At 38.7% G+C, this 25,120-nt stretch overlaps 1 protein-coding gene across 1 annotated transcript; it reads right to left on the bottom strand.

Annotated features, from left to right (window-relative positions):
- Positions 1–11,394: 11,394 nt before the first annotated feature.
- On the bottom strand, positions 11,395–14,193 carry LOC131682468 (zinc finger protein 852-like). Its single transcript, XM_058963947.1, has 2 exons — positions 13,729–14,193; positions 11,395–13,674 (listed from the first exon to the last, which is right to left on the bottom strand). The coding sequence occupies exons 1-2, from the start codon at positions 13,849–13,851 to the stop codon at positions 11,446–11,448; spliced, it is 2,352 nt and encodes a 783-aa protein (XP_058819930.1). The 5' UTR covers positions 13,852–14,193; the 3' UTR covers positions 11,395–11,445.
- Positions 14,194–25,120: the final 10,927 nt, after the last annotated feature.

Genomic DNA, 25,120 nt, shown 5'->3' on the forward strand with positions numbered 1-25,120 from the left:
CTTCACCGACAATTTTTCTTCTCTTCTCTTTCTGACTGCCGTATGTATATTCTATATAGATGGTATCGATATATACCGGTGGAATGAATTGTCAATTTTAATATACTGTGGCATTTGACGGTACTGTATGCACTGAGATAAAACTACAGTCTTTTGACCCTGCATTTTGCTGGTATAGTTTTAAAACAATCCCGGATAGAAATTTACAATACACTAAGAAAAATTATATGGTAACATGTACCATATGAGGAGGTAAATTCGACTTTTCGAGTGTAGTGGTTTTTAACCGACTATAGCATCAGGTCACATCAACTATACCCATGTTCAAGTTTACTATACAAGAGCTCTTGACCACAATAGTACTATTGAACATTGTATTGTAAGCATGACCATTATAAGTGGGATGCTCACCGTAACAATGTTAATAGTTATCTTGACTTGGAAGTGTTTGTTATAACTAAACCAGTAGAATGGAATTATTTACCAGTTTTACCATGCTTTATGCATAATAGTCAAATTGAACACTCTGTTGTATGAATGACCATTAAAAGTGGGATGCTTGGTATAACAATAAGCATAGTCATCCTGAGCAGGGCCTGCTTTCAATAACTAAAACCTTGGGGTTTTGACATTTTCCCCCTAGTTATTTTAAAAAGGGATATCATTGTTTTGGAAATGACGCGAGCCAATATGGATGGTGAGGATGGACAAAAGAAAGTTTGAGCCAATCTAGCTTTTGGAAAGTATCCCTTAGTTTATTGATGCTACACATTTTTTATAAAAATATTAATCGGCTCAGCAACCATATCTCAGCCTCCTTTTTTCTGCTCTTACGCTTAACTGAAAAGAACCAAAAAATATTTATGATTTTAAAACATCGTTTTTGAATTAAATTGAAGTATGTACTCACATAGTGCAATAAAGCAAAGCAAATACTTAGTAATACAGTCCGTTGCGAAACATGACCTTCTGTTTCGTAGGACTTGAAACCGATTCTTAGTGTACAGACCATTTGTGAGGCTCATATTTGGCTACTAAATACCTTCCCTGACTGGGACTCTACCATACAACGGGTAATGATGCTATCACCTTACCGTAATATTACAGAGATAATATTATTGCGATAGTTAAAAAAATAAAATTACAGAGTACGCCAAAAAACACGCACGTATGTTATTTATACATTTTTCACTGTAATGGCCGCATCCTGCAGAAAGACTTAATGGGATCGCAAACATTGACAAGTTTTATGGTTGTTAGTAATACAAAGCATTGTCAGCTGAAAATCACTATACGCAAAAGCTGCTTTCGACAAGGGTAAAGTCCACATCAACGGTGTACTATACATTTAGTGTTCACGACTTATTAATATATTGTGCAGAGGACAATCAAACGAAAAGTAGTTATAACAATGGCACTGTTTACATTCAAGATGTTTACCATGTTCATATTTTTATTTTTACTTGAATTTTAATAGTGATTCACACTATTCATTTGTCACTTTATAGATGATAAATATTGTTGGAGTGAGCATGTTCAAATTGTCGTAAATAACAACAGCATAGTTAAGCGGTAATCGATTTTTGTAGTATTTTTTGGGATACAGATGTTTAGTATTACTGATCTCATGGTCATTACTGCTATTTCGGGGAATAGTTAAAACAACCACGAAAGTCTGGTCACAGATACTACAGGTTTTTTCTCAGTGTAGCATCTACCCTTCAAACAATCAAAAAACAATAGATGTTTCAATTTTGTTTGATGCAGAGTTCTCGCAGTAGATTCACACTAAAATTGCAGGTAACAATAAATTTTTCTGTCCGGTGAAAAATGGTACATGTACTGCAGTATATTTAAATTAAATTTAACTATTCCGGAGAAAAAAAGCTTTTTCATGCCATACAAAGGCATTAAACAGATTGTTATGAAGAAAAAATAACGTTTCGATGTTATTATTATTAAGCTCACAGTTTTGTCATTTTAGTTTCGTTAGCTTTGGTATCTTGTTGCACTTTCGCTATTTCAGTTTCGTCGATTTTGGCGAATAATCTTATTATTATCCGGAGAGACCGTGTTCCGACGAGGAGAACAAACATTTGTGGTTTGTCAATTTTGAGCAGTGAAGACAAAAAAAAACTTACGTTATTCTAAGCACCACTCTTTACTGCAGCATCGATCTAAAGAATTGTAAATAAAATGTGCTGAAAGTATATCAGTGGCGCTTAGACTAACGTGACTTCTACTCAAATTAAGTCATATTTTTTGTGTTTCGGATTCTCCTCGCCAGTAGCTAACAGCCGACTTAACAGCTGACTGGGCCGTTAGCTTAACACTAGATCCAAAAATGACACATAACTTATGTGTGTATGATCGAGCCTGATGTCCCGGTTTGCACAGAAGTTTATTTTACTAACGAGGACCAAATTAAATCGAAATTGCAGAAGTATTCTCACAAGATAAGCCATAATCAATAACACGCTAGAAAGCTAAAACAAAAGACTAGGCAACATATATGCTATGGATTACTGAATCATTGTGCTTGTAAATAAATATCCAAATGCTGTAGTGAAGCAAGTCTCCGACACAACATTTCGTTACGGATTTTGCTTAACAATTGGGTCATTAAATGAGAAAAAAAAAATCTTTTTTTTTTGTTACATACACCAATGAAGCTGATTTTCGTGTTTTTTCACATTCAGGAAACGTGAAAATAAAATTTAAATTTAGAATAAAGAAATATGTTGACAGTCTTTATTTGACACTATCAGAAGCGTATGACATATCAAATTTCACGACAAATGATGCCCTGTCAGAAAAAATGATTACATGTTTTCCTCTAAGAGAAGAGCCGACAACAGGCTTCTTGCTTTTCTTAATTTTATCTACCAGGTCGTAGATGTCGTAATTCCAAAGACAACAAGCATCCATCGTTGCCAGATTCCATTTGCATGTTTTTCACAATTGCTGAAAATAATTGTACTTCAAATATCGACCCTCAAATTCACAATACTAGCTGCATTTAAAAATTGAATTTTATGTTTATTTGTGTCTCTCTCAACAATACACGTAGTTATATCACAGACTAACAGACATAACATTATGAGGGAATTCCCTCAAAAAACATCGATCCGACAATTTTCCCAGAACACTAGCTCCACCTTTTATTCACGGTCCCAAACACTCATTGACTGGTAGGTTACCCCTCAGGTTTGGGAGCAATTTTTCACTAGTGGTCTATCCCCCGTATGCTTGTTCATATGACAGGGGCGCCCTAATTTCAAATGTGGCCACAGTCCCAACTACAAATATATTTAAAATGACCGTTAAAGCTGACGAAGCTTTGTTTTTAAGTGCTATGTCTGTTAGTCTGTGGTTATATCGTCATTCAGGGTATTTATTCAATTTGCATGAAATGTTCATGTGTATGAAAAGTAGCCAAAATAAATTCAGCAGCACTGTTTTTCATCCCGTTTGAAAATATTATGAATGCTCTTGACTGGCAAAACCTAAGACAAGACAACTAGTAAGCGATTTCTGGAGCAGCGTAGAGCCAAAATGATGTCTTTGAATTTGACTAATGGGGCTCGTTTCACAGTGTTGGCACATGATCATTACAAGTTGCCTAATGTAATAATTTAAATTCGTCAATTCTGTATCGTAAATATTTAACCCTTAAATGCGCAATGTTGTTTTAGAACAAAATCGCATTGACGTAATATAGCTGAGAGACGATTTTAAAAAAATTCTAAAAAAATGATTTGCGCCTTCATGGGTCAATATATTAAATAACGCAGAATATTTGAATAAAGACGTAACATATCAATCATTTGTTTACCATTTATATATTAGTTTCCTTCCGATCGAATACCTGTCGATAGAATTCATATCAAGAAAAATCTTTTCGAACATTTGTATGTGTATTTGTGACGTTAGCGTATTTGTAATCATTAAAATTACTATTCACGATTAGAATGATTGGAATGTTACTGACCCATGTATAAAAAGAAAACAAAATATAGAGATGTCGAGTCGTTATCCAGTGATGCTACGTTTTTTATGTAAATCTACTAAATAAAAAGTGTGTAGTCTGCAGACTGTTCTGTAACGAGTCGTTCACATGGTAAGATGGTGGAAGAGTGAGTCGATTATATTTATGAATGTTAGTTTTGTTCTTGCGGTCTGATATTATGTTATGCTGGCCAGATTTGCTAGAAGCATGTAGTATTCGATGTGGCGAAATGTTTGTTAATGAAACGGACATTGTGTTTATAGCAACATATCCAAATAGGAAAAAGAAATTTGCTGCACTGCCAACATCGCTAGCCGCATACAGTCAACTGTCATCAATTATTCAGCAGGGCACGAAAAAAGCAAGAAAACCAAAAATAAGAAGCCAGTTGTCTCGTCTTGTCTTAGGGCAAAACGACCAATCAGAAGCTGGTTCAATATTGAGGTTAGGACTGGATCAAATTGGCTACGCGATTGTCTTCTCTTCTCTTCGGTTTTCCAGGGCAGGGTTATTTTTATGTGACATAAACAACACCTTCCAATGTATATAGTTTATTTCATTTTGGGTGGTCTTGATAGGCCGGATGTAAACAACCGCAGTTTTCCTATGTATGGTTATCTATGTTTACAAAAGATTTATTTCAAAGAACAAAAAAATCGTTTTTACGTATCACGATTTTTTTTTGATATAGTTATATCACAGACTAACAGACATAACACTATGAGGGAATTTCCACAAAAACATCGAACCGGCAATTTTCCCAGAACACTAGCTCCACCTTTCATTCACAGTCCCAAACACTCTTGCTGATGGATTACCCCTCAGGTTTGGGAACAATTTTTCACTAGTTGTCTATCCCCCATACGCTTGTTCATATGTCACTGGCGCCATAATTTCAAATGTGGCCACAGTCCCAACTACAAATATATATAAAATGACCGTTAAAGCGAGCGAAGCATTGTTTTCGAGTGTTATGTCTGTTAGTCTGTGGTTATATTATGTATATTGGACATAAAATTTATCGAATGGAACGGAAAACTATATATAGCTTAATGACCTAATTGTGCAATAATGTTTCTTAGCATTCAGAGCAAGCTAGCACAATTCTCGACAAACATATGATTACGGCTTAAAAGCCAATTGTCAACATTCTGTTTGAAAGAAAATTCCGGGCAAACCGTTACTCACCAATTACAGATGTTGGTAGTAAACAAAAAAGAAAAGTTTTCTCTTTCATTAACTGCTGTAAACTGTGTTTGACCAGTAACGGTTTGTCCGGAATTTCACTTCAAAGAGAATTTTGACAGTTGGCTTTTAAGCCGTAATCATATGTTTGTCGAGAATTGTTCTTTTCAGTCAGAATGATGTGTATAAGACGAATGGCTTGTGCCTCAACAGTACAATATTATTAAAGACCATGGCTGAATTTTATGCTATAAATGTTAGTTTTATGCTTGGTATACTTTGAATAATTAATAGTAACAAGTGCTCAAAGAATAATTAAATTGATGGCAGATGAAAAGCCTGGATTAGGATATACATAATGGTAGTTTTACCTTAGAGACAATGCATTAGCGATCTCTTCCATCGTCCACACAATTTTCTTTTTGTTTCCAAGCATTAAATCTACTTGATTGGGTGAGAATATTTGCAGTAAGGCCAACCGCACCCTATTATTAACGTATGCTTCGAGAGCAGATTGAAGCTAGCATCATGTCTTTCGCAGAAATTCATTTTTTTTATCCTTTTATTGCATCTCTCTATCGTTCTCGGATACCTTCGATTCTAATCGTTTCTGCAGCGATACCATCTGTTTATCTCTTTGGCGAAGCTGAAAGTGAATCGCTTAATAATGCAATCCCATCACCATAATAGCCGAAAAACTTACCTTTCCTCGTAGACTTCGAATAATACGTTGCTGTTAATTGATTTTATTCCTCAGCTCGCCGATTTTCTGCTGTTTGGTTACCGCGTCTATTTGTGTATCCTTGCTTCTCAAAATTGTATCCTGATTTCCGAGTGCATGAAGCGATTCCGCCAAATCGCTCTGAACAGTCGAAGACAAAGACGTTTGTTCTTCTCTTATGTATTGTCGCGCTTATAATAAAATCTCACATTGCGGGCGTCTGAAAGCTGCCTATAAATTTATATAGGCGGCTGTCACGCGCCTATCTCAATTGAGCTTTCATATAATCGCATATCGAGCGATTATCCTGCAAGGCACAATAGATTGCTTGACACAAAGTGTATGCTTTCTTCATCGCAACAGTTCACTGGTTCCTGATACTGCTGTTTTATTAATAAGCTATGCATCACTGGGATGAATTCTTCCATTGCAGCATAGTCACAAAAATTATCACTCTTCGCCAAGTGGTTCGTGTCAAAACTCCGAGATGTGGCTGAGGTATCTTACAGAAATTTCGAAATGTCTTCATCGATTTGCTCTGAACAAACCTGGGTAGTCTTGCTTCGTAATTCTGCAGTAATTGAGACACATACTCTGATCTAGTCTTACGCGCCGCTCGTTTGGTCCGGGGCTGATTGATAATCAGATGGAGAACGTATTGAAAGTACCGCTGGAATAAACAAAGACCATTCATGAATATAACATACTAGCTAATACCCATCGCGCGTTGCTGCGACACTCTGCGAAATAGGAGGAAAACACAATTTGTTCCAAAGCGCCATCTGGCGGGCAGATAATCTCCAACTAATAGTACACAAACACGCCCCATACCAAATAGCTACTGTGTGCAAATTTTTACGGAAATCGGTTAAGCCGTTTGGGAGTCTATAAATCATATACATACAAACTTTGACTTTTATATATATAGATGTGTAACGAATTTCTAAAATACCATTTGGTTTCAAGTTCTTACGAGTTCCTTCCATAAAAACGTTTTCGAAATCCGCTTCCAAAAAATGTCTCGAACAAACGAACATACTGTCGGTATCTTTCACTCGGCTGAATGGCGACTATCCAGCTTTCTACGTGCCATAATGGCGGTCTAAACTGTTTAGTTCGTAATACGTTTAATTGCCCTTTGTTGACAATAATCGTTTACGTCATCCGCCCAGTAAGAGAAAGTTATCCTGCGTTGGTTCAATGCGTTGGATGTTTATTCAATGAACGCCCGACATCCTCAGCTGGGTGTTGCTGTCAAACTGACATAAACGATTATTGTCAAAACAGGGCAATTAAACTATTACGAACTAAGCAATGTAGACCGCCATTATGGCACGTAAAAAGCTGAATTGCTTCCGCAAGTTTAGCTTGAATGGAAGCTGGTGGAAACTCACCGACAATTTGTTTTTACGTTCTTTGTACGTTGTATTACCGCATTTTGTCACTATGCACGACGGCATTTTCCAGATATTTCCTATTGACGATGACAAGAAAATATTTCACGCAATAAACAAATTGAACGGTATGACGTAAGCACCCAGCTGTTGCTGATATTACAAACACCACTGGATGGTATACACATTTCAAGCGTACATTTCACGAATACCAATGGGTCATCATAGCCCCACCTGTTTAGACCACAACGACATCCAGTCGAATCAGGAGGTCGTCAAGTTCCTTCAGGATCTATTATTTTAAAACGATTGTTAGCAAATTGGAAATAGAGTTGGAGCTGGTGTCACAAGCTTCGGGATAAACATTTCAATATCATTGAGAGCAGGGTGGCCAGATAGAATTCCTTAATATCGGTAGGGTCACTAAAAGTTTATCGGTACTTATCGGTAGGCCGGTTTGTTGTCCCAAAAACGTAGTATTGACATAGAATTGTAAAATACTGACAATACAGATCTCTTACCAAATCCAACCCAAAAAATGAATGTTGAGTAGGATGTGTCCAAAATCAATAAAAATCGGTAGTTTTCGGTAGGAATATCAAAATATCGGTAGTTTTGTCTTGGTCGTCTGGGAATCGGTAGGGAAGACCAAAATCGGTAGGACTACCGATAAATCGGTAGGTCTGGCCACCCTGATTGAGAGCCTGGTCAACCGTATTTCAAGCTGAAATTCAGGCAATTATAGAATGTGTAGCAACATGCCTAAAAAAGAATTACAGACATACACAATTTTGTATCTTTTCAGACAGCCATGCAGCCCTTAAATCCTTTACATGTACATCTAAATTGCTTTGGGCATGCATTCAATCACTTCAACCACTTGTCATGTAAAACAAAGTGAATCTCTTCTGGCCAGGCTCAGTGGAGTTGAAGGAAATGAAAAGGCGGAATAACTCGCAAGGGTAGGCTTTTCAAAGTAATTCATTGAACCAGAGCCATTCTGAGGTATGTATATCTGACTGTTTTCTGATAGAACTAAAAAAGGGCAGAATTATATGGTCGAATCCACCTGGTAAGATACTTCAAAAACTGAACAGAGCAAACGATTCATAACACCAGATGTAAAATGGCTTAAAAACTTATCTAAGGATTGCAGCGTTTATACTGGGTTAATTAATGGACACTGTGTTAGCAATCATCACATGAAGATAATTGGTAGGCTTCAAGACGACACCTGTCGTTTTTGCAACAGTGATAGAGAATCTTCGGAACATTTATTGTGCAATTGGGTCATTAAATGAGAAAAAAAGTCGTTTTTTTATTACTTGCATCGATAAAGCTGATTTTAGTGATTGCAACAATGTTTTTTTTCCAACTCAGGAAACGTGAAAATAATATTAAAATTTAAAATAAAGAAATAGGTTGACAGTCTGGATTTGACACTATAGGAAGGATTTGACATATCGAATTTTACGACAAATGATGCCCTGTCAGAAAAAATTAGTGCATGTTTTCTCGGTTTTCCCAGAGGGTTATTTTTATTTGACATAAACACCATCCATTGCATATAGTTTTTTTTCATTTTGGGTGTTGTCCTGATAGGCCAGATGTAAACAACCGCAGTTTTCCTATGTATGGTTGCCAAGTTTAAATAAGATTTATTTTAAAAAACAAAAAAATCGTTTTTACGTATTACAACGAAATTTATTTTGAAATAATGTTTTATTATGTATATTGGACCTAAAATTTATCGAATGGAACAGAAAACTATATATAGCTTAATGACCCTGTACTATTCTTAAAAAGGAACAAATTCTTCGGATTGTGATTAACTGCCCTAATAAAAAAAAATATATACACGAACTTTAACCCATATAGTGCAACGATTCCACATAGTGTTTGGATGATAGCCTGAACAGGTTGTTAGGCTCTTGAATCATACGATGTTTATTAGCGTGTACAATAGAGAATCTGGCCAATCCACAGTGGGACGAGCCCGGACTTAAGTCCATATATGAAGGTTATGCGATATTCTCACTAGTATTTTTCTCGTATCAGCTGAGCCATCAGAGACATTTTTACGAAATTTTAGGTGATTTGAATGCAAAATGAATTTTTGACAGCTTTTTGAAGGGCATCACTCAAGTGTTTTTTGCATTATTTGGCTATAGAAACTATATACGGTTATTCTCGTTTTTCAAAGAAACGGTTGATTTTATGAATTGCATTACTTCACCAAAATTATCCGTGTGATAAAATTACAACGTAAAATCGCCAAAAATAAGTCACTAGTTGGTTTAGCTAGTGTTTAGATAACTGTTTGTCATGCATTTTTATTGAATTCGAACTACTAAAGCGATAACAACAACGACGCCCGTGAATGCCCGCGATCACACTATACTCATTCGAAAGCTTTTCATTTTCTCTTTCAAATGAGCCTATTCTAGTTTTGCGAAAACTTGCGATAAGCAGTCAAAATTTGAAAAAACTGTGAATGGAGACGCATGGTTATTACTGATATTTAATTTGAATATTCACTTTATGACTAGAATAATGACACTAATTTATGCACAACTTTCAAATAGCATTTAGAGCATGATCTACAAGGGTTTTACTAGTGATCAAGAGTAAGGAGCCGAGTGGGAAGTATGGTTTTTAAGTGGTAAAGGAATTAAGAATGTTTAAAATTCAGTAAATATTTTCAACCATCTGAAATGTGTCATAAAATGTTTCATGAACTATTTTTGCTAACTTACGCCATAACTGTCAAATTGAGTGAACACAGTTGAGTTCTAGTCATTTGGTGAGACTATTTTTTCCGAGTTTGCATAGCACTGATATAGCTTAAGGGTATGCGATATTATCCAAATAAAATAAGACCATTTTTAAATGAACCATATACGCGAAAAGAGTATTTTGGATTTATTTTAATTTAAGGTATGAAATAAGCAATCTAAGCAACTTAAAACACACCTGCGAAAACAAAATCGTTAACCATCTTGTTGATTAGTGAATGTAAATCAATATTCCACTAAGACGCTCAAAATGTTTGTTTTGAAAATGAAAAAAATGTAGTTTTCATACCAAGTAACCCACTAATGAATTAAACGTTCCAAAATTAGACAATCACATCTTATTTGATCCTTAAAAATAATATAATCATTTCTAAAGCCCCTTAATGAGATGTCAATTAATTCGTTTCAATACGGAAAATAAATTTCAAAATTACAATTGAAAGAAATCTTTATAAAAGACAAAATATTTACTTTTGAGCCACTTTAATAAGCAGTAAAGTTAATTTCTATTTTCTATAACCAACATAGGAATGCAGCGCACAAAAATGTCTTTAAAAAAAATTTGAACCTTCGCAACAAAATAATTATTTTTGAACCACCCTAATGCATAATGATTTTTTTTTTGAAAATGTTAATATCAAAAACGATTTAGCACACGAAAATTAATATACACAAATTTTAAGAACGATTCAGAAAAAAAAAATATTTTTGAGACACCCTAATGAATAGTAAATGTTCATTTTTGAAATGTTTTATTATCGAAAACGAATTCAGCGTACCAAAAGTACATAAAACCGTCCTATATGAACCGATATGGAAAAGTTTGGACTTTAGTCCACCTTTTGTTCTAAGTCGTGCCACTGTGCAATCTCCTAAAAAGCTAGTCAATTTCATACTATATATAATACTTAATAATAGTAACTATCTAAGTTGGATAGCATATACTAAACAGGCGATATGCCACAATAGATCAACACATGGGTCGCAGTGGTTAATGTATCCACAAAGAAAAAAAAAGTAACATTGAGAGCCTCTTTGTTTACTTTCTTTTCCGATTAATACGACGCCAACTAATTTTCCAGTACATAAGTACAAAAAGCCGATAGTTTTTACACTATAGTTAAAGAGGCAAATGTGGAAGCAACCGAATAATGAACAGAAGAGGAAGTAAATAAAGAGAATCTCTCACAATGTTTGTGCTCATAACTAGACGAATGAATAGGGTATAAAGCAAGTTCAAAATGATTATGTGTAAACGATTTCGGCCCAAAATAATAATATATGCTCGACTCACTGTGGATCATTTTAAGAAAGTATAATAGTTATATCATTTATTGTAAATCATGTTCCAGCCATAACAGTGTCAAACAACTCGATCTCCAGCTTGCATTCCTTAAGCGGATCATTTTCTAACTGCTCGTCGATCTGCTCATCCCTTGCATCCCCTACATAAACCGCGGACATTGCTGCGGGTCCCAAATCCCTCAACGTGTGTTCGCCATGTTTCTTCAGACGATGTTGCTTGTAGTCAGCAAATTTATTAAAACCCTCGGAGCACACCGAACATGTGTACAACTTAGCCTTGGTATGGGTTCGTTCATGCAGCCTCCTCTCACGATCCCGAATGAAAGCGGTCGGACAATAGTGGCACTGGAACGGTCTAATTCCCAGGTGAACCTGATTTTCGTGTAACGTTCTGTCGCTGGTTTTGGAATAACGTTTTTCGCAATATCGACACTGAAATGGTTTTTCCTTAGTATGTGTCATCTGATGTGACTTTAATATGTTCCCGCTTGTAAATGATTTCGGACAGCTGGCACACTGAAACAATCGAAGGCTTGAGTGAACGGTGTTCACATGATCCTTTAGTACACCTTTGCGTAAGAAACCCCGTCCGCAGAACTTACAAACGTGTGACCTCTTATTTTCGTGCAACTTCTCGTGATTTTGAAGACCCCCTGACGTAAAAAACGCTTTATCGCACTGTGGGCATTGGAATGTAGCTACTTTTCCGCACTGGCTTTGTTCATGCTGCAGAAGATTTATTTTTGAAATATATCGTGCCCCACATGTCAAGCACACGTGATTAGGGCTTTTTGCAGCACGGTGTCGTAAATAGGATTCCTTATTTTCAAAACCTTTGTGGCATATTTTGCAAATAATTTCTTGATACTCACGTTCCACAGTATGCTGAAGACGTAGCAGTTTGTGAACCGTCTCAGCATGATGTTCCAGCTCGTCATAGGTACCGAATGTTTCGTAACAACGCAAAACGCAACACGATAACTGATTGATCTGCTTGCATAGGTATTTTTCGTGATTGGACTCGTCATTGACATGCTTGATGATTTGTCTTTTGCTCGGCGTACTATAATCGCAGTTCTTTGTAAGACATTTAAAAAAACGTTTCTGTTGACCTTTTGACTTATGTCGCGTTAGCTGACTTAGGGCGGGAAAACTTCGATAGCATTTGTTACAATAATTTTTTTTGCAGTGTTGCACAGATCGCATGAATTGATGTTCTGCATCCAAGTGTCTTTTCATATCTGTTTCATTTTCGTAAACAGCTCTACAATCGCAACACTTGAATCCGTTCAGTTCTTTGAACTTTTTGGGCATTTCTATTGTATTTATAGCTTCGTCGTGGTCATCGGTGGAAAGAATGTGTTCCACAAATTTTTGTTCATTGGGTAGAACATGATTACAGTTTTTACAATGATAGATAGTTTTGTGATTTTTCAAGAGGTCACTATATTCAAAGCTTGTAGAACAGTGATTTTGATCACAATGAAGCCTAAGAGAATCTATGTTCTCAAATAGCTGAAAACATTCACAGCACTGTTCACTATTTAGGTGATAGACTTTGTAGCTTGTCCTATCTTCAACAATACTCACATATTTTGGATCTGGCAAAGTAGATTCCTCAGTTATTTGTTGAAAAATGTTTGTCTCAAATTTGTTCTTTGAAGCACCATTTTCAAACTCATCTGCAACTTCGTCCAGATATTCAATATTTTGTTCGTCACTTTCATCCAAAAATTCAGATATTGCGTGATTCATCTCTTCGGAAGATGTACTGCCATGAATAACTTCAAAATGAGTTAAAATATCGTTCTTGGTTTTGAGCATCAAACCGCACTCGCGACAGGCATAGAAGAGCAAGTTTTGTTCATACTCATTAATTTTTCTACTAGAAGGCTTCTCCCCACAAATTCGACATTTATATGCATTTATTTCCAACTGTGTTCGCTTGTTGTGAACAATCGTTACATGATTGCTAAGTTCCTCGTTTGTATCAAACATTACAAAGCAATAGCAACAGTGGACACCTAAAATTCTTATTAGGCTGCAGTATTCCTCATAATTTAGTATCTGATAGTGTTGTGATTTTATACTGTTCAAACATAGAACTGTAGGTTGGTGGCAACTTGCACTACTGTCGGCAAGCTCCAACATTTCCCGAAAGGCTCTATCCGACTGTTGACACTGCTTTCGAAGCTGATATGCATTGCTCAAGCGGGTCAAACACTCAGTACAAATATTTTGCGGCAGTCTATCGTTGTTTGAAACCTGAAGCACAAAATTCGGAAAATATTCAATAGAACTTTGAGGACATGCACTTACCATAACTTCCGCGCAGTCGATAATCATGTTTGCGATTACTTCGTCCTCATTTTCGTAGATTTGAAATAGGGAATGGAGCAAAACCGATTCATTAGTGCCACACACGCGGCAGTAGGAATCCATTGCAATTTGTCAGGTGAAATTGTATTTAGGTGATAGTACTTTTAAAAAGTGTATAATCAGCACTACCCTTGCTACTTCACTTGATTTTTGTTCACTGTTTAGAATCTGGGACTTTAGAATAATAAAACATTGCATAAAATAATACACCTCGAAGGAAACGAAATAATGACAGTTCAGCGAACATTATGTTTACAAGGAGCAGGGATGCCAGGTATATTTTACCTGCTACTTCACTTGATTTTTGTTCACTGTTTAGAATCTGGGACTTTAGAATAATAAAACATTGCATAAAATAATACACCTCGAAGGAAACGAAATAATGACAGTTCAGCGAACATTATGTTTACAAGGAGCAGGGATGCCAGGTATATTTTACCTGCGTGATTTTGACTACAACGCTTCACGTACCAGAACTGTATGCCCGCAGCGCAACTGGTGGCGCCTAGTAAAAACCGTGGATGCTATTAGTCCACAAACTTCTAGAAATTTTAACAGTGTCCTACTAAATGACGTATCTGCAAATATCTCGGTCGCATTATTGTCAACCGTACTTTTTTAAAGCTTCGCTATACTTAATGTACTTTATTGCACTAAATGGTACTTAAAGTAACAAATTATGTTGGACTTTCGGCACTGCGTCGTATTGAAGATTTAGTGCTTGCCACTCGAGGCAACCTACAGAGTCGTGGAAGTCGCATGGGTTTGGATGTGTTATTGTCCTAAAAGGAAACACACTAAAAATGCATTTTTCAATAATTTCGGGCTTCAAAACAGAAAAAGATTGAGATTTTAACTCATAGTACTAATCTGCATCAGAAAATGCCGTAACCCGCATACCCCTGAAGATCCTTATTAACAACCGTTTTAAGTTTCAACGTACATTTAAAAAAATAATAATAAAAAGCTAAATCTAATAAATGGCCGTTTTTTCATTCGTAACCCAACTTTGTACCGGGAAACAAGTGCTTTTTGTTCTCTCCGGTGTGGTTTAGTTTTTTCGGTGGTACGAAGGTGCTTGCTGTGGCAGAGGCTGCAGTAAAGCATTGCTAATAAACAGTCCCGCGAGTGATAATTGTTACCTGCGATATCAGTTAAAGTAGTGCAGTGAAGTGCGTTACTAAACATTTTTCTTGCCTGAAAGACGGCTTTGTTTAGACGAGCTATATCAGCTCTACTGTGTGAAGGTCACGCGGGTGACTGATAAAACAAACGAAGGATCAATTCACCTACCAGCTCGTCAGGAACCAACTGGTGAAGTGTTTCGTTTTTTACTTTTCTTATCGATTTTTTTCTTTTTATTGCTTTTGATTTTTTATTTTGATTTAAGTTAAACAGTGCGGTCGAGCGTGTTGCTCCCGCAACAAAATGGAACAAACAGAAGGATCACCCTCCGAAGAGGAATATTATGAAGAAGAAGAACGTATATCTGATACTGAGACAGATAATGTTATGGTCGATCCACTTCCCCCACTTTCCCCCAATGTCTCACAGCCCCCCCGAGTCAAGGTTTACCAGGATGGATCCGCTGGTCCTTGGGTGGTATACTTTCGGCCCAAAAATAAACCGTTAAACAGCATAACTGTTGCACGGGAGCTGACAAAACGTTACTCGGCCGTAACCGAGATTAAAAAGGTTCAGTCAGATAAACTGCGCGTAATCGTTACTGACTTGAAACAGGCCAATGATATCGTTAGCAATAGCCTCTTTACGCTGGAGTATCGCGTCTACATCCCTTCTCGTGATGTGGAGATCGACGGTGTGGTAAGTGATGCGGGTCTAACTGTCGATGATCTGATGAATGATGGGGCTGGCCGCTTTAAGGACCCTAACCTTCAATCAGTTAAGATTTTGGAGTGCAAGCAATTGCACTCAAAGTCCATCGAAGATGGTAATTACTATCCATCAGACTCGTTTCGCGTAACCTTCGCCGGATCTGCACTTCCGAGCTACGTTGAAGTGGGAGGAGCTCGTCTACCTGTACGCCTGTTTGTACCGCGGGTCATGAATTGTTCCAATTGCAAGCAGCTAGGTCACACGGCCACCTACTGTAGCAACAAGCAACGGTGCGGTAAATGTGGGGAACGCCATGCGGATGATACTTGCAGTAGCCCCGCTGAGAAGTGTGTTTACTGTGGGGAGAATCCGCATGCACTTTTGACATGCCCAACGTACAAACTTCGCGCGGATAAACTGAAGCGATCCGCCAAAGATCGCTCCAGACGCTCTTACGCAGAAATGCTTAAAAGAGCTGTTCCACTTATCTCCGAAAACCCATTCGCTCTCTTGCCAACTGACGATAACGCCTCTAACGACCCTTGCGAGGGGCATTCTTTGGCTCCGCTTGGAAACTCTAGGAAAAGACCTAATCAAAACTCACCTGAACTTCCTCGTAAGGGTCCTAGGTTGTCCCAAACAAGGGTACAAAATAAAAATAATTCATCAACTGGAAGTGCTGGTACAAATCCGAAGATAATACCTCCTGGTTTTGGGAAATTGAGATACAACCAGGAGTTCCCAGCACTCCCAGGGGCACCAAAAATCCCAAGTGCTCCAATTTTACAGTCAGAAACTCAACCTAAAACGGGATTCCTTAAATTTTCTGACATTGTGGACTGGATATTCACAGCTTTCAACATTACCGATCCTATGAAAAGCTTGCTGGTTGCTATTCTACCAACAGTAAGAACATTTTTAAAACAGTTGACTGAACAATGGCCCCTCCTTACAGCGATCGTATACTTCGATGGCTAACTTATTAGACGGAATCAGGGATCTGATCACTGTTTTACAGTGGAACTGCAGAAGTATTATCCCCAAAATTGATTCATTAAAACACTTGCTAAATTACAATCATTGTGATGCATTTTCCCTATGTGAAACATGGCTAACTTCTAATATAAACCTCAACTTCCACGATTTTAACATTATCCGCTTGGATCGAGAAGACTCATATGGGGGGGTACTTTTAGGGATCAAAAAGTGCTACTCCTTCAATCGAATCAACCTCCCTTCGACGCCAGGCATTGAAGTTGTCGCTTGTCAAACAACAATCAAAGGCAAAGATCTTTGCATTGCTTCTATTTACATTCCTCCTAGGGCCATGATGGGATATCGAAGATTCTCCAATGTGATTGAACACCTTCCCTCGCCCCGCCTGCTTCTTGGAGACTTTAACTCTCACGGTACGGGGTGGGGCTGTCTATACGACGATAATCGATCTTCGACAATTCAAGACCTTTGTGACAACTTCAATATGACAATTCTGAACACAGGGGAAATGACACGAATTCCTAGACCACCTGCGCAAGCAAGTGCACTGGACATATCTTTATGCTCGACATCACTACGGTTAGATTGCAAGTGGAAGGTAATATCTGATCCCCACGGTAGTGACCACTTACCAATTGTAATTGCAATCACCACTGGTTCAAGACCATCGACACCAATCAATGTTCCCTATGACCTCACACGAAACATTGATTGGAAGAGCTACGCTGCTGAGATATCCAAAACTATCGATTCAACACAGATACTTCCCCCGGAGGAAGAATATAAGTTTTTGTCCAACTCGATTCTCGATAGCGCGATTCAAACTCAGACGAAACGAGTACCCGACGTGAACACCCAAAAACGTTCTCCCAACCCGTGGTGGGACAAAGAGTGCTCAGACGTGTACGCGGAGAAAGCTGCCGCGTATAAAACCTTCCGGAACGACGGGTTAGTTGCTAGTTATCGAGTGTACGCGATATTAGAAAAGCGAATGAAAAATTTAATGAAAGCTAAGAAACGCAGTTACTGGCGCCGGTTTGTCGACGGGTTAACAAGAGAAACATCGATGAGCACTCTTTGGGGCACGGCCCGACGTATGCGAAACCGAAACAGTACTAACGAGAGCGTGGAATATTCAAACCGTTGGATATTCGATTTCGCCAAGAAGGTTTGTCCGGATTCCGCCCCGGCACAGAAAATCTACCGCGCCGCGTCGCCTTACAATACCGCGAACGAAACACCGTTTACGATGGTGGAGTTCTCACTTGCTCTCTTATCATGTAACAATAAAGCCCCGGGGCCAGATAGAATTAAATTCAACTTATTGAAGAATCTGCCAGATTCTGCCAAAAGACGCTTGTTGAATTTATTTAATAGGTTTCTTGAGGGTAACATTGTCCCACATGACTGGAGACAGGTGAGGGTCATCGCCATCCAAAAACCAGGAAAACCAGCCTCCGACCACAATTCGTATCGTCCGATTGCAATGCTGTCCTGTATCCGGAAGTTGTTCGAGAAAATGATCCTGTTTCGGCTCGACAATTGGGTCGAAACAAATGGCTTACTGTCAGATACACAATTTGGCTTCCGCAAAGGCAAAGGGACGAACGATTGCCTTGCGTTGCTCTCAACAGAAATTCAAATGGCATATGCTAACAAAGAGCAGATGGCATCAGTATTCTTGGATATTAAGGGGGCTTTCGATTCAGTTTCGATCAACATTCTTTATGAGAAGTTGCACCAGCATGGTCTTTCGCCAATTTTAAATAACTTTTTGCTAAACCTGTTGTCTGAAAAACAAATGCATTTCTCGCATGGCGATTTATCGACATCACGATTTAGCTACATGGGCCTTCCCCAGGGCTCATGTCTAAGCCCTCTCCTCTACAATTTTTACGTGAATGACATTGACGAATGTCTTGTCAATTCCTGCACGCTAAGGCAGCTTGCAGATGACGGTGTGGTCTCTATTACAGGTCCTAAAGCCGTCGACTTGCAAGGACCACTGCAAGATACCTTGGACAATTTGTCTGCATGGGCTCTCCAACTGGGTATCGAGTTCTCCACGGAGAAAACTGAGCTAGTCGTATTTTCTAGAAAGCGTGAACCAGCGCAACTACAGCTTCAATTAATGGATCAAACTATTGCTCAGGCTTCAACATTCAAATATCTCGGGGTATGGTTCGACTCTAAAGGTACCTGGGGATGTCACATTAGGTATCTGAAACAGAAGTGCCAACAAAGGATCAACTTTTTCCGTACAATAACTGGAACATGGTGGGGTGCCCATCCAGGAGACCTAATCAGGTTGTACCAAACAACGATATTATCAGTGTTGGAGTACGGATGTTTCTGCTTTCGCTCCGCTGCGAACATACACTTCATCAAACTGGAGCGAATCCAGTATCGTTGCTTGCGTATTGCCTTGGGTTGCATGCACTCGACCCATACGATGAGTCTCGAAGTGCTGGCGGGCGTTCTACCGCTGAAAAATCGATTCTGGGACCTCTCATATCGATTGCTCATTCGATGCGATATTCTGAACCCATTGGTGATTGCAAATTGCGAAAGGCTTGTCGAGCTTAATTCTCAGACCCGATTCATGTCCTTGTACTTCGATTACATGGCACAGAACATCAATTCATCTACATATAACGTCAACCGTGCTCATCTCTTAGATACTTCTGATCCAACTGTATTTTTCGATACATCCATGAAGGAAGAGATTTGTGGAATTCCGGATCATATTCGCCCACAAGTGGTCCCAAATATTTTCTATAACAAATACCATCAAGTCGACTGCGCCAAAATGTTCTACACTGACGGATCAATTCTCGACGGGTCCACAGGCTTCGGTATCTTCAACGAAAATCTTGCTGCCTCATTCAAACTCAATGATCCTGCTTCAATTTACGTCGCAGAATTAGCTGCCATTCAGTATACTCTCGGGATCATTGACACCCTGCCCTCAGACCATTACTTCATCGTTTCGGATAGTCTCAGCTCCATTGAGGCCATCCGTGCGGCGAAGCCTGGAAAGCACTCACCGTATTTCCTGGGGAAAATACGGGAATATCTGAGTGCTTTATCTGAAAAATCTTACCAGATTACCTTGGTTTGGGTCCCGTCACATTGTTCTATTGCGGGCAATGAGAAGGCGGACTCTTTAGCCAAGGTGGGCGCATTAGAAGGCGACACTTACGAAAGACCAATTTGCTTCAACGAATTTTTCAGTATCTCTCGTCAGAGGACGCTCGATAGTTGGCAAACCTCATGGAGCAATGGGCATCTGGGACGGTGGCTACATTCCATTATCCCGAAGGTATCAACGAATGCTTGGTTTAAGGGGTTGGATGTGAACCGGGACTTTATTCGTACGATGTCAAGGATCATGTCCAACCATTACTCGTTTGACGCGCATCTCCGTCGTATAGGGCTTGCTGAAAATAATCATTGTGTTTGTGAGAACGGCTATCACGACATCGAGCATGTTGTTTGGCTGTGCGCAGAGTACTGTGTTGCCCGGTCCCAACTAATAGATTCCCTTCGGGCCCGAGGTAGATCACCCTATGTGCCAGTCCGGGACGTCCTGGCAAGCCGTGACCACCCCTATATTTTTCTTATCTATATCTTTTTGAAAACCATTGATGTCCAAGTTTAATACATTTTACCCTCTCTCATTCACAGTAGAATCTCACCAACCTATCCCTGTATCTACAATATGGCATTGCTTCACGAGTCTTCGGTGCACACTCTTCTTGATAACCGTCTAACCAGAACATCATGACATACCGCACATGCAGATGATATAGAGTGCCAATAATTATCCGAAATATCGACCCTCCCCTCGCCCCTGCGATTACAGGCTGGAAACTACAACACTACCTTGGACAATTTGTCTGCAAATTGCAAACAAAGTGTGCATATCCGCCACAATGATCAATCAGCAAACGACGATGTCAATTACACAATATGTATCCCACTTCCTACCTTTCTCCTTTACTTACATAAGAGGGGAGCAAGCCGCCCCTAAATACGGCTTTCCCTTCCCCCACTAACATGTGACATGTAATATAAAAAAAAAATGAATTATCGGCCTCGTTAAGCTACAGCATTTGGGCCTAAATAAACGTATTTTAAGATAAAATGGCCGTTTTCAAGTAAAGTATTTAAACCACTACTAAGGAAAAAAATGCAAATTTACAAAAGAATTCGTGGAAAGCGAAAAATAGCCGAAGCACCGAACTACTCTAGAGGTCCATACGCTGATCAATACAAACAATGAGTATCTGTTCACCGATCACTTATAGGCCCATTAATTTGACACCTATTGCCCCGAGCACACACATAGACTTTCCTACGGCTCATGTACGTACACGTGACATGACACAAATACTACATCACTAGATGGTGGAAAATAATAAACAAAGCCGGCAAAAGCAAATGGGATTGTTTTCAACCAAGAACCTGCATTAGTGTTAGTGAAACCGGCCGACAAGAAGTCAATGTCAAAGTAATGGGATAAAACATGCTAGAGCGAGACCTCATGGTTCAGTCCGTGAATACATGGAGACAGTAGCGCTTTGCTCTCTCTAGTAGTTATAATCAGTATACTCTAGGGATCATTGACACCCTGCCCGCAGACCATTACTTCATCGTTTCGGACAGTCTCAGCTCCATTGAGGCCATCCGTGTGGCGAAGCCTGGAAAGTACTCACCGTATTTCCTCGGGAAAATACGGGAATATCTGAGTGCTTTACCTGAAAAATCTTACCAGATTACCTTGGTTTGGATCCCGTCACATTGTTCTATTGCGGGCAATGAGAAAGCGGACTCTTTAGCCAAGGTGGGCACATTAGAAGGCGACATTTACGAAAGACCAATTTGCTTCAATGAATTTTTCAGTATCTCTCGTCATAGGACGCTCGAAAGTTGGCAAACTTCATGGAGCAATGGGTATCTGGGGCAGTGGCTACATTCCATTATCCCGAAGGTATCAACGAATGCTTGGTTTAAAGGCTTGGATGTGAACCGGGACTTCAAGGTTCATGTCCAACCATTACACGTTTGATGCGCATCTCCGTCGTATGGGGCTTGCTGACAGTAATCATTGTGTTTGTGAGAATAGCTATCACGACATCGAGCATGTTGTTTGGATGTGCGCAGAGTACCGTGTATCCAGATCCCAACTAATAGATTCCCTTCGGGCCCGAGGTAAATCACTCTATGTACCAGTCCAGGACGTCCTGGCAAGCCGTGACCACCCCTACATTTTTTCTATCTACATATTTTTGAAAACTATTGATGTCCAAGTTTTATACATTGTAATATGTATCCCACTTCCTACTTTTTTCCTTTACTAACGTAAGAGGGAGGCAAGCCCTAAATACGGCTTTCTCTTCCTCCACTAACACGTGCGATGTACCTTAAAAAAATAATTATCGGCCTCGTTGAGCTGCCGCATTTGGGCCTAAATAAACTTAGTTATTAAAAAAAAAACTACAAGGGGCAGCCCTATGGGGTTGCACGAACTGTAGACGTAGGACTATACTACTTAATGTAAAATATTTATTTTTTTAGTACTTAGTGTGTGGGAAAAAAACACCCGGACCGGTGAAGAAAAATCAAATTTTAGACAATATAATCATATCTCATGTGTAGAACAAGCTTTCTAGTTGCTCTCAAACAGATCCTAAAAGTTCAAACACCCATGGATAACCCCAAGTTTGTAGATGTGTTTCGATGTCATAGGATTGTAAAATGGTTAATATTACGTCATGAAAATTCAATTCTTCCGTGACAATTTTTTTTTGCCTGCAAAATGACCTGTGTGTATGCAAAGCTCATGACTTGTTGGGAATTAGCATTGATCGGAAAATGCTTTCCAACGCTGCGCATTGCATACATACAGGACATTTTGCAGGTCACCAGAAGCTGTTCATTTTAACAGCGCCACATGTTCATTTTACCCACTCGCTATAAACATGTCTCATTTTTGGACATGTTTAGAAATCAAGAATCATGTTTGAAAAAATGTGTTTATGACGAAGTATTTTTACCAGATATGTACAAAACATGTCTAACAAGAAACATAAGGTGATTGTAATATCTCATTCACTTATTAGTTAGAAAATAATGACTTTGCTTAACGTGTTCATTTTACCGCCAGTTCCCCTACCTACCAACACATTGACGCCAAACATTGAACCCAAGCGTACAATGCAAAATGAGTCAACGCTGATGATGATGGGTAGAACGAAAGAGACAACTAGTACCACCACTATTAGCGCATTTCACCAAAATTCTACGCGGCCTTTCCCGATTGAAAGGAACGGCCACGCTTAGCCCATCTGTCATAATATCGTGATTTTGCATAGCGAAGGGCTGAATGATAACACATAATTTTGTTCCAAAAAACAGCCCTGCGTTATGCAACACTTTGTGCAGGTTAATTATACCAGTTGCAAGTGGGGCCAAATTCACCAAGTTCCGTAAAATTTCTTTTAAATTACAGAAAAAAATTGCTTAAAGTTGCTTAGATGAGCTAAACTAATTAATCAAATCCTGTTTTAAAAACTGTCCTTGCGTTTAAACCAAAATGGGAAGCTTATTTCTACCACTACATTACTTAATTTCAAGCGCAAATAGCAAATACATGTGCTAGTTAAACCAAAAATTTACTGGCAACATTACAGCGGCATTTAGGAAGCAGTTGGAGCGGTCGCCTGTTGGACGACACAGGGCAGCGTCCCTCCACAGCCAGTGTAACGGACTTCCAGCTCAGCTACACTGGTTCTAAGACAAGACGTGACAATCGGCTTCTTATTATTCATTCGACATTCTTCTTTTCGCAGATTTCCACCCTGCCGAAATCTTCCGGACAGTGTTGCTATTTTTTTTTAATGAAAATGGATTCTTGTTAATTTATTTATGCCGGCAATATTTTGTATCTTTATTCCACTATATTGATGAAGGGCACCGTTTTCCCATGTCATGGGTGTTTAATATGGTTTGATGAAAACATTTTCTGGCAAATTTTAGATTTCGGTTAGGATGCTGTCTTATTTTTGTTTGAATTAATTAACCACGTATACGGCAAACGTGTGGTAGATGCTTGTTCTACTTTGTCGCAAAATTTCTGCTTCATTTATTCATTTTTACTCTTTTAACGATAATAATATTATTTGTCAAAAGTAATTACATTATTTTCCTATAAATATAGCAACATTGCCAAACATCATTTTGCTATCCCTGCAGTAACATTGTGTACGGTGCAAAAAGTCAGAATCAACCAATCAGGAGCTGGAACATTCTGACGTAAAATTGGAACAAAAACGACCCCCTCTATTGTCATGTCTTGTCTTAGCACTGGTTGTAAAAAACAGAGCGCAATGATCTGCTTCGCCAGCCGTTCAACAGGGAACTGAGCGTGCCTGGCCAAGTCCGTTCTTTAAATAGTCGATGATGACGTCGTTCATAGAAGCGTTGCGCGCTAGGTATACCAATCCGTCGTACAGGGCTTGGGAAGCGCTATCTTCTGTGTGTTAATGCGCGATATTTTGACAAGGTTGTATATTATTTAATTTTTTAATGCTATGATATCAAAAATCTTTGGGTTTATCTATTGGAATCTATTCTTAGAAGTATTTCGGGGCGATTTGTGCAAAAAAAATTGAAAATTTATCGTGAGATGGCTGAATTATATGCGTTTAAAATTAGACAACTTTTCGTTACATACCATTTTTGTAGAATTTGCAGAGTGCACCCCCATATCGAAAACAAAGACGTAGTCCTACGTCAAAACTGCTCTAAGTTAAACTCATTCCGGAACGCTTCGGATTTCTGAATGAAGTCGGTATACTATACACGGAAACAAAAAACTACCTAAAATTGAGTTCCTTTGACTCAATCTCGTGGTATCGTGGGGGAACTTAAAATTAGGTAAACCGTGTTGAAGGTAGTTTCCATTTAACCACGGCAAAAATTACAACTCATTGATAGGTTTTTTATACTCAAATTTAAGTTGAATTTACCTAATTTTGAGTTCACCCCAAACAACTCAAAAGTAACTTCCCCCACGGAAGATCTCGACTGAGTCGAACCTCTCGTTTTGTTTTTGACAACACTAATAAGTGCGAAAGCGACGCACAACTCAAAAGTAAGTTAAAAGAACTTTTCTGCAGGTTGTTTTATTTAACCGTGTATATATGGTATGGTTTCCAACTCAAATGCGACAACCGATTCCGACTCAATCGGTTTCAGAATCGGTTGTTGCATTTGAGCTGGAATCCATACTGGTTCCATTCAGGATTCCGAATCAAATTCCGAATGGTTTGACCGGTATATTTATATTGAGCACGGATGGAGCAGCTTATAGTATGGCTGTTTGCCACTGGATGTCGCTGCTAGTATATAGCTAAAATATTTTGGTGGTTTGTTTCACACAAGACACTTTTGAAAGATTCAAGTTTTGTTTATTTATACGCTTGTTTATCAAGCT

Source organism: Topomyia yanbarensis, chromosome 2 (assembly GCF_030247195.1).
Source record: "Topomyia yanbarensis strain Yona2022 chromosome 2, ASM3024719v1, whole genome shotgun sequence".
In the NCBI taxonomy this organism is placed as follows: Eukaryota; Metazoa; Arthropoda; class Insecta; order Diptera; family Culicidae; genus Topomyia; species Topomyia yanbarensis.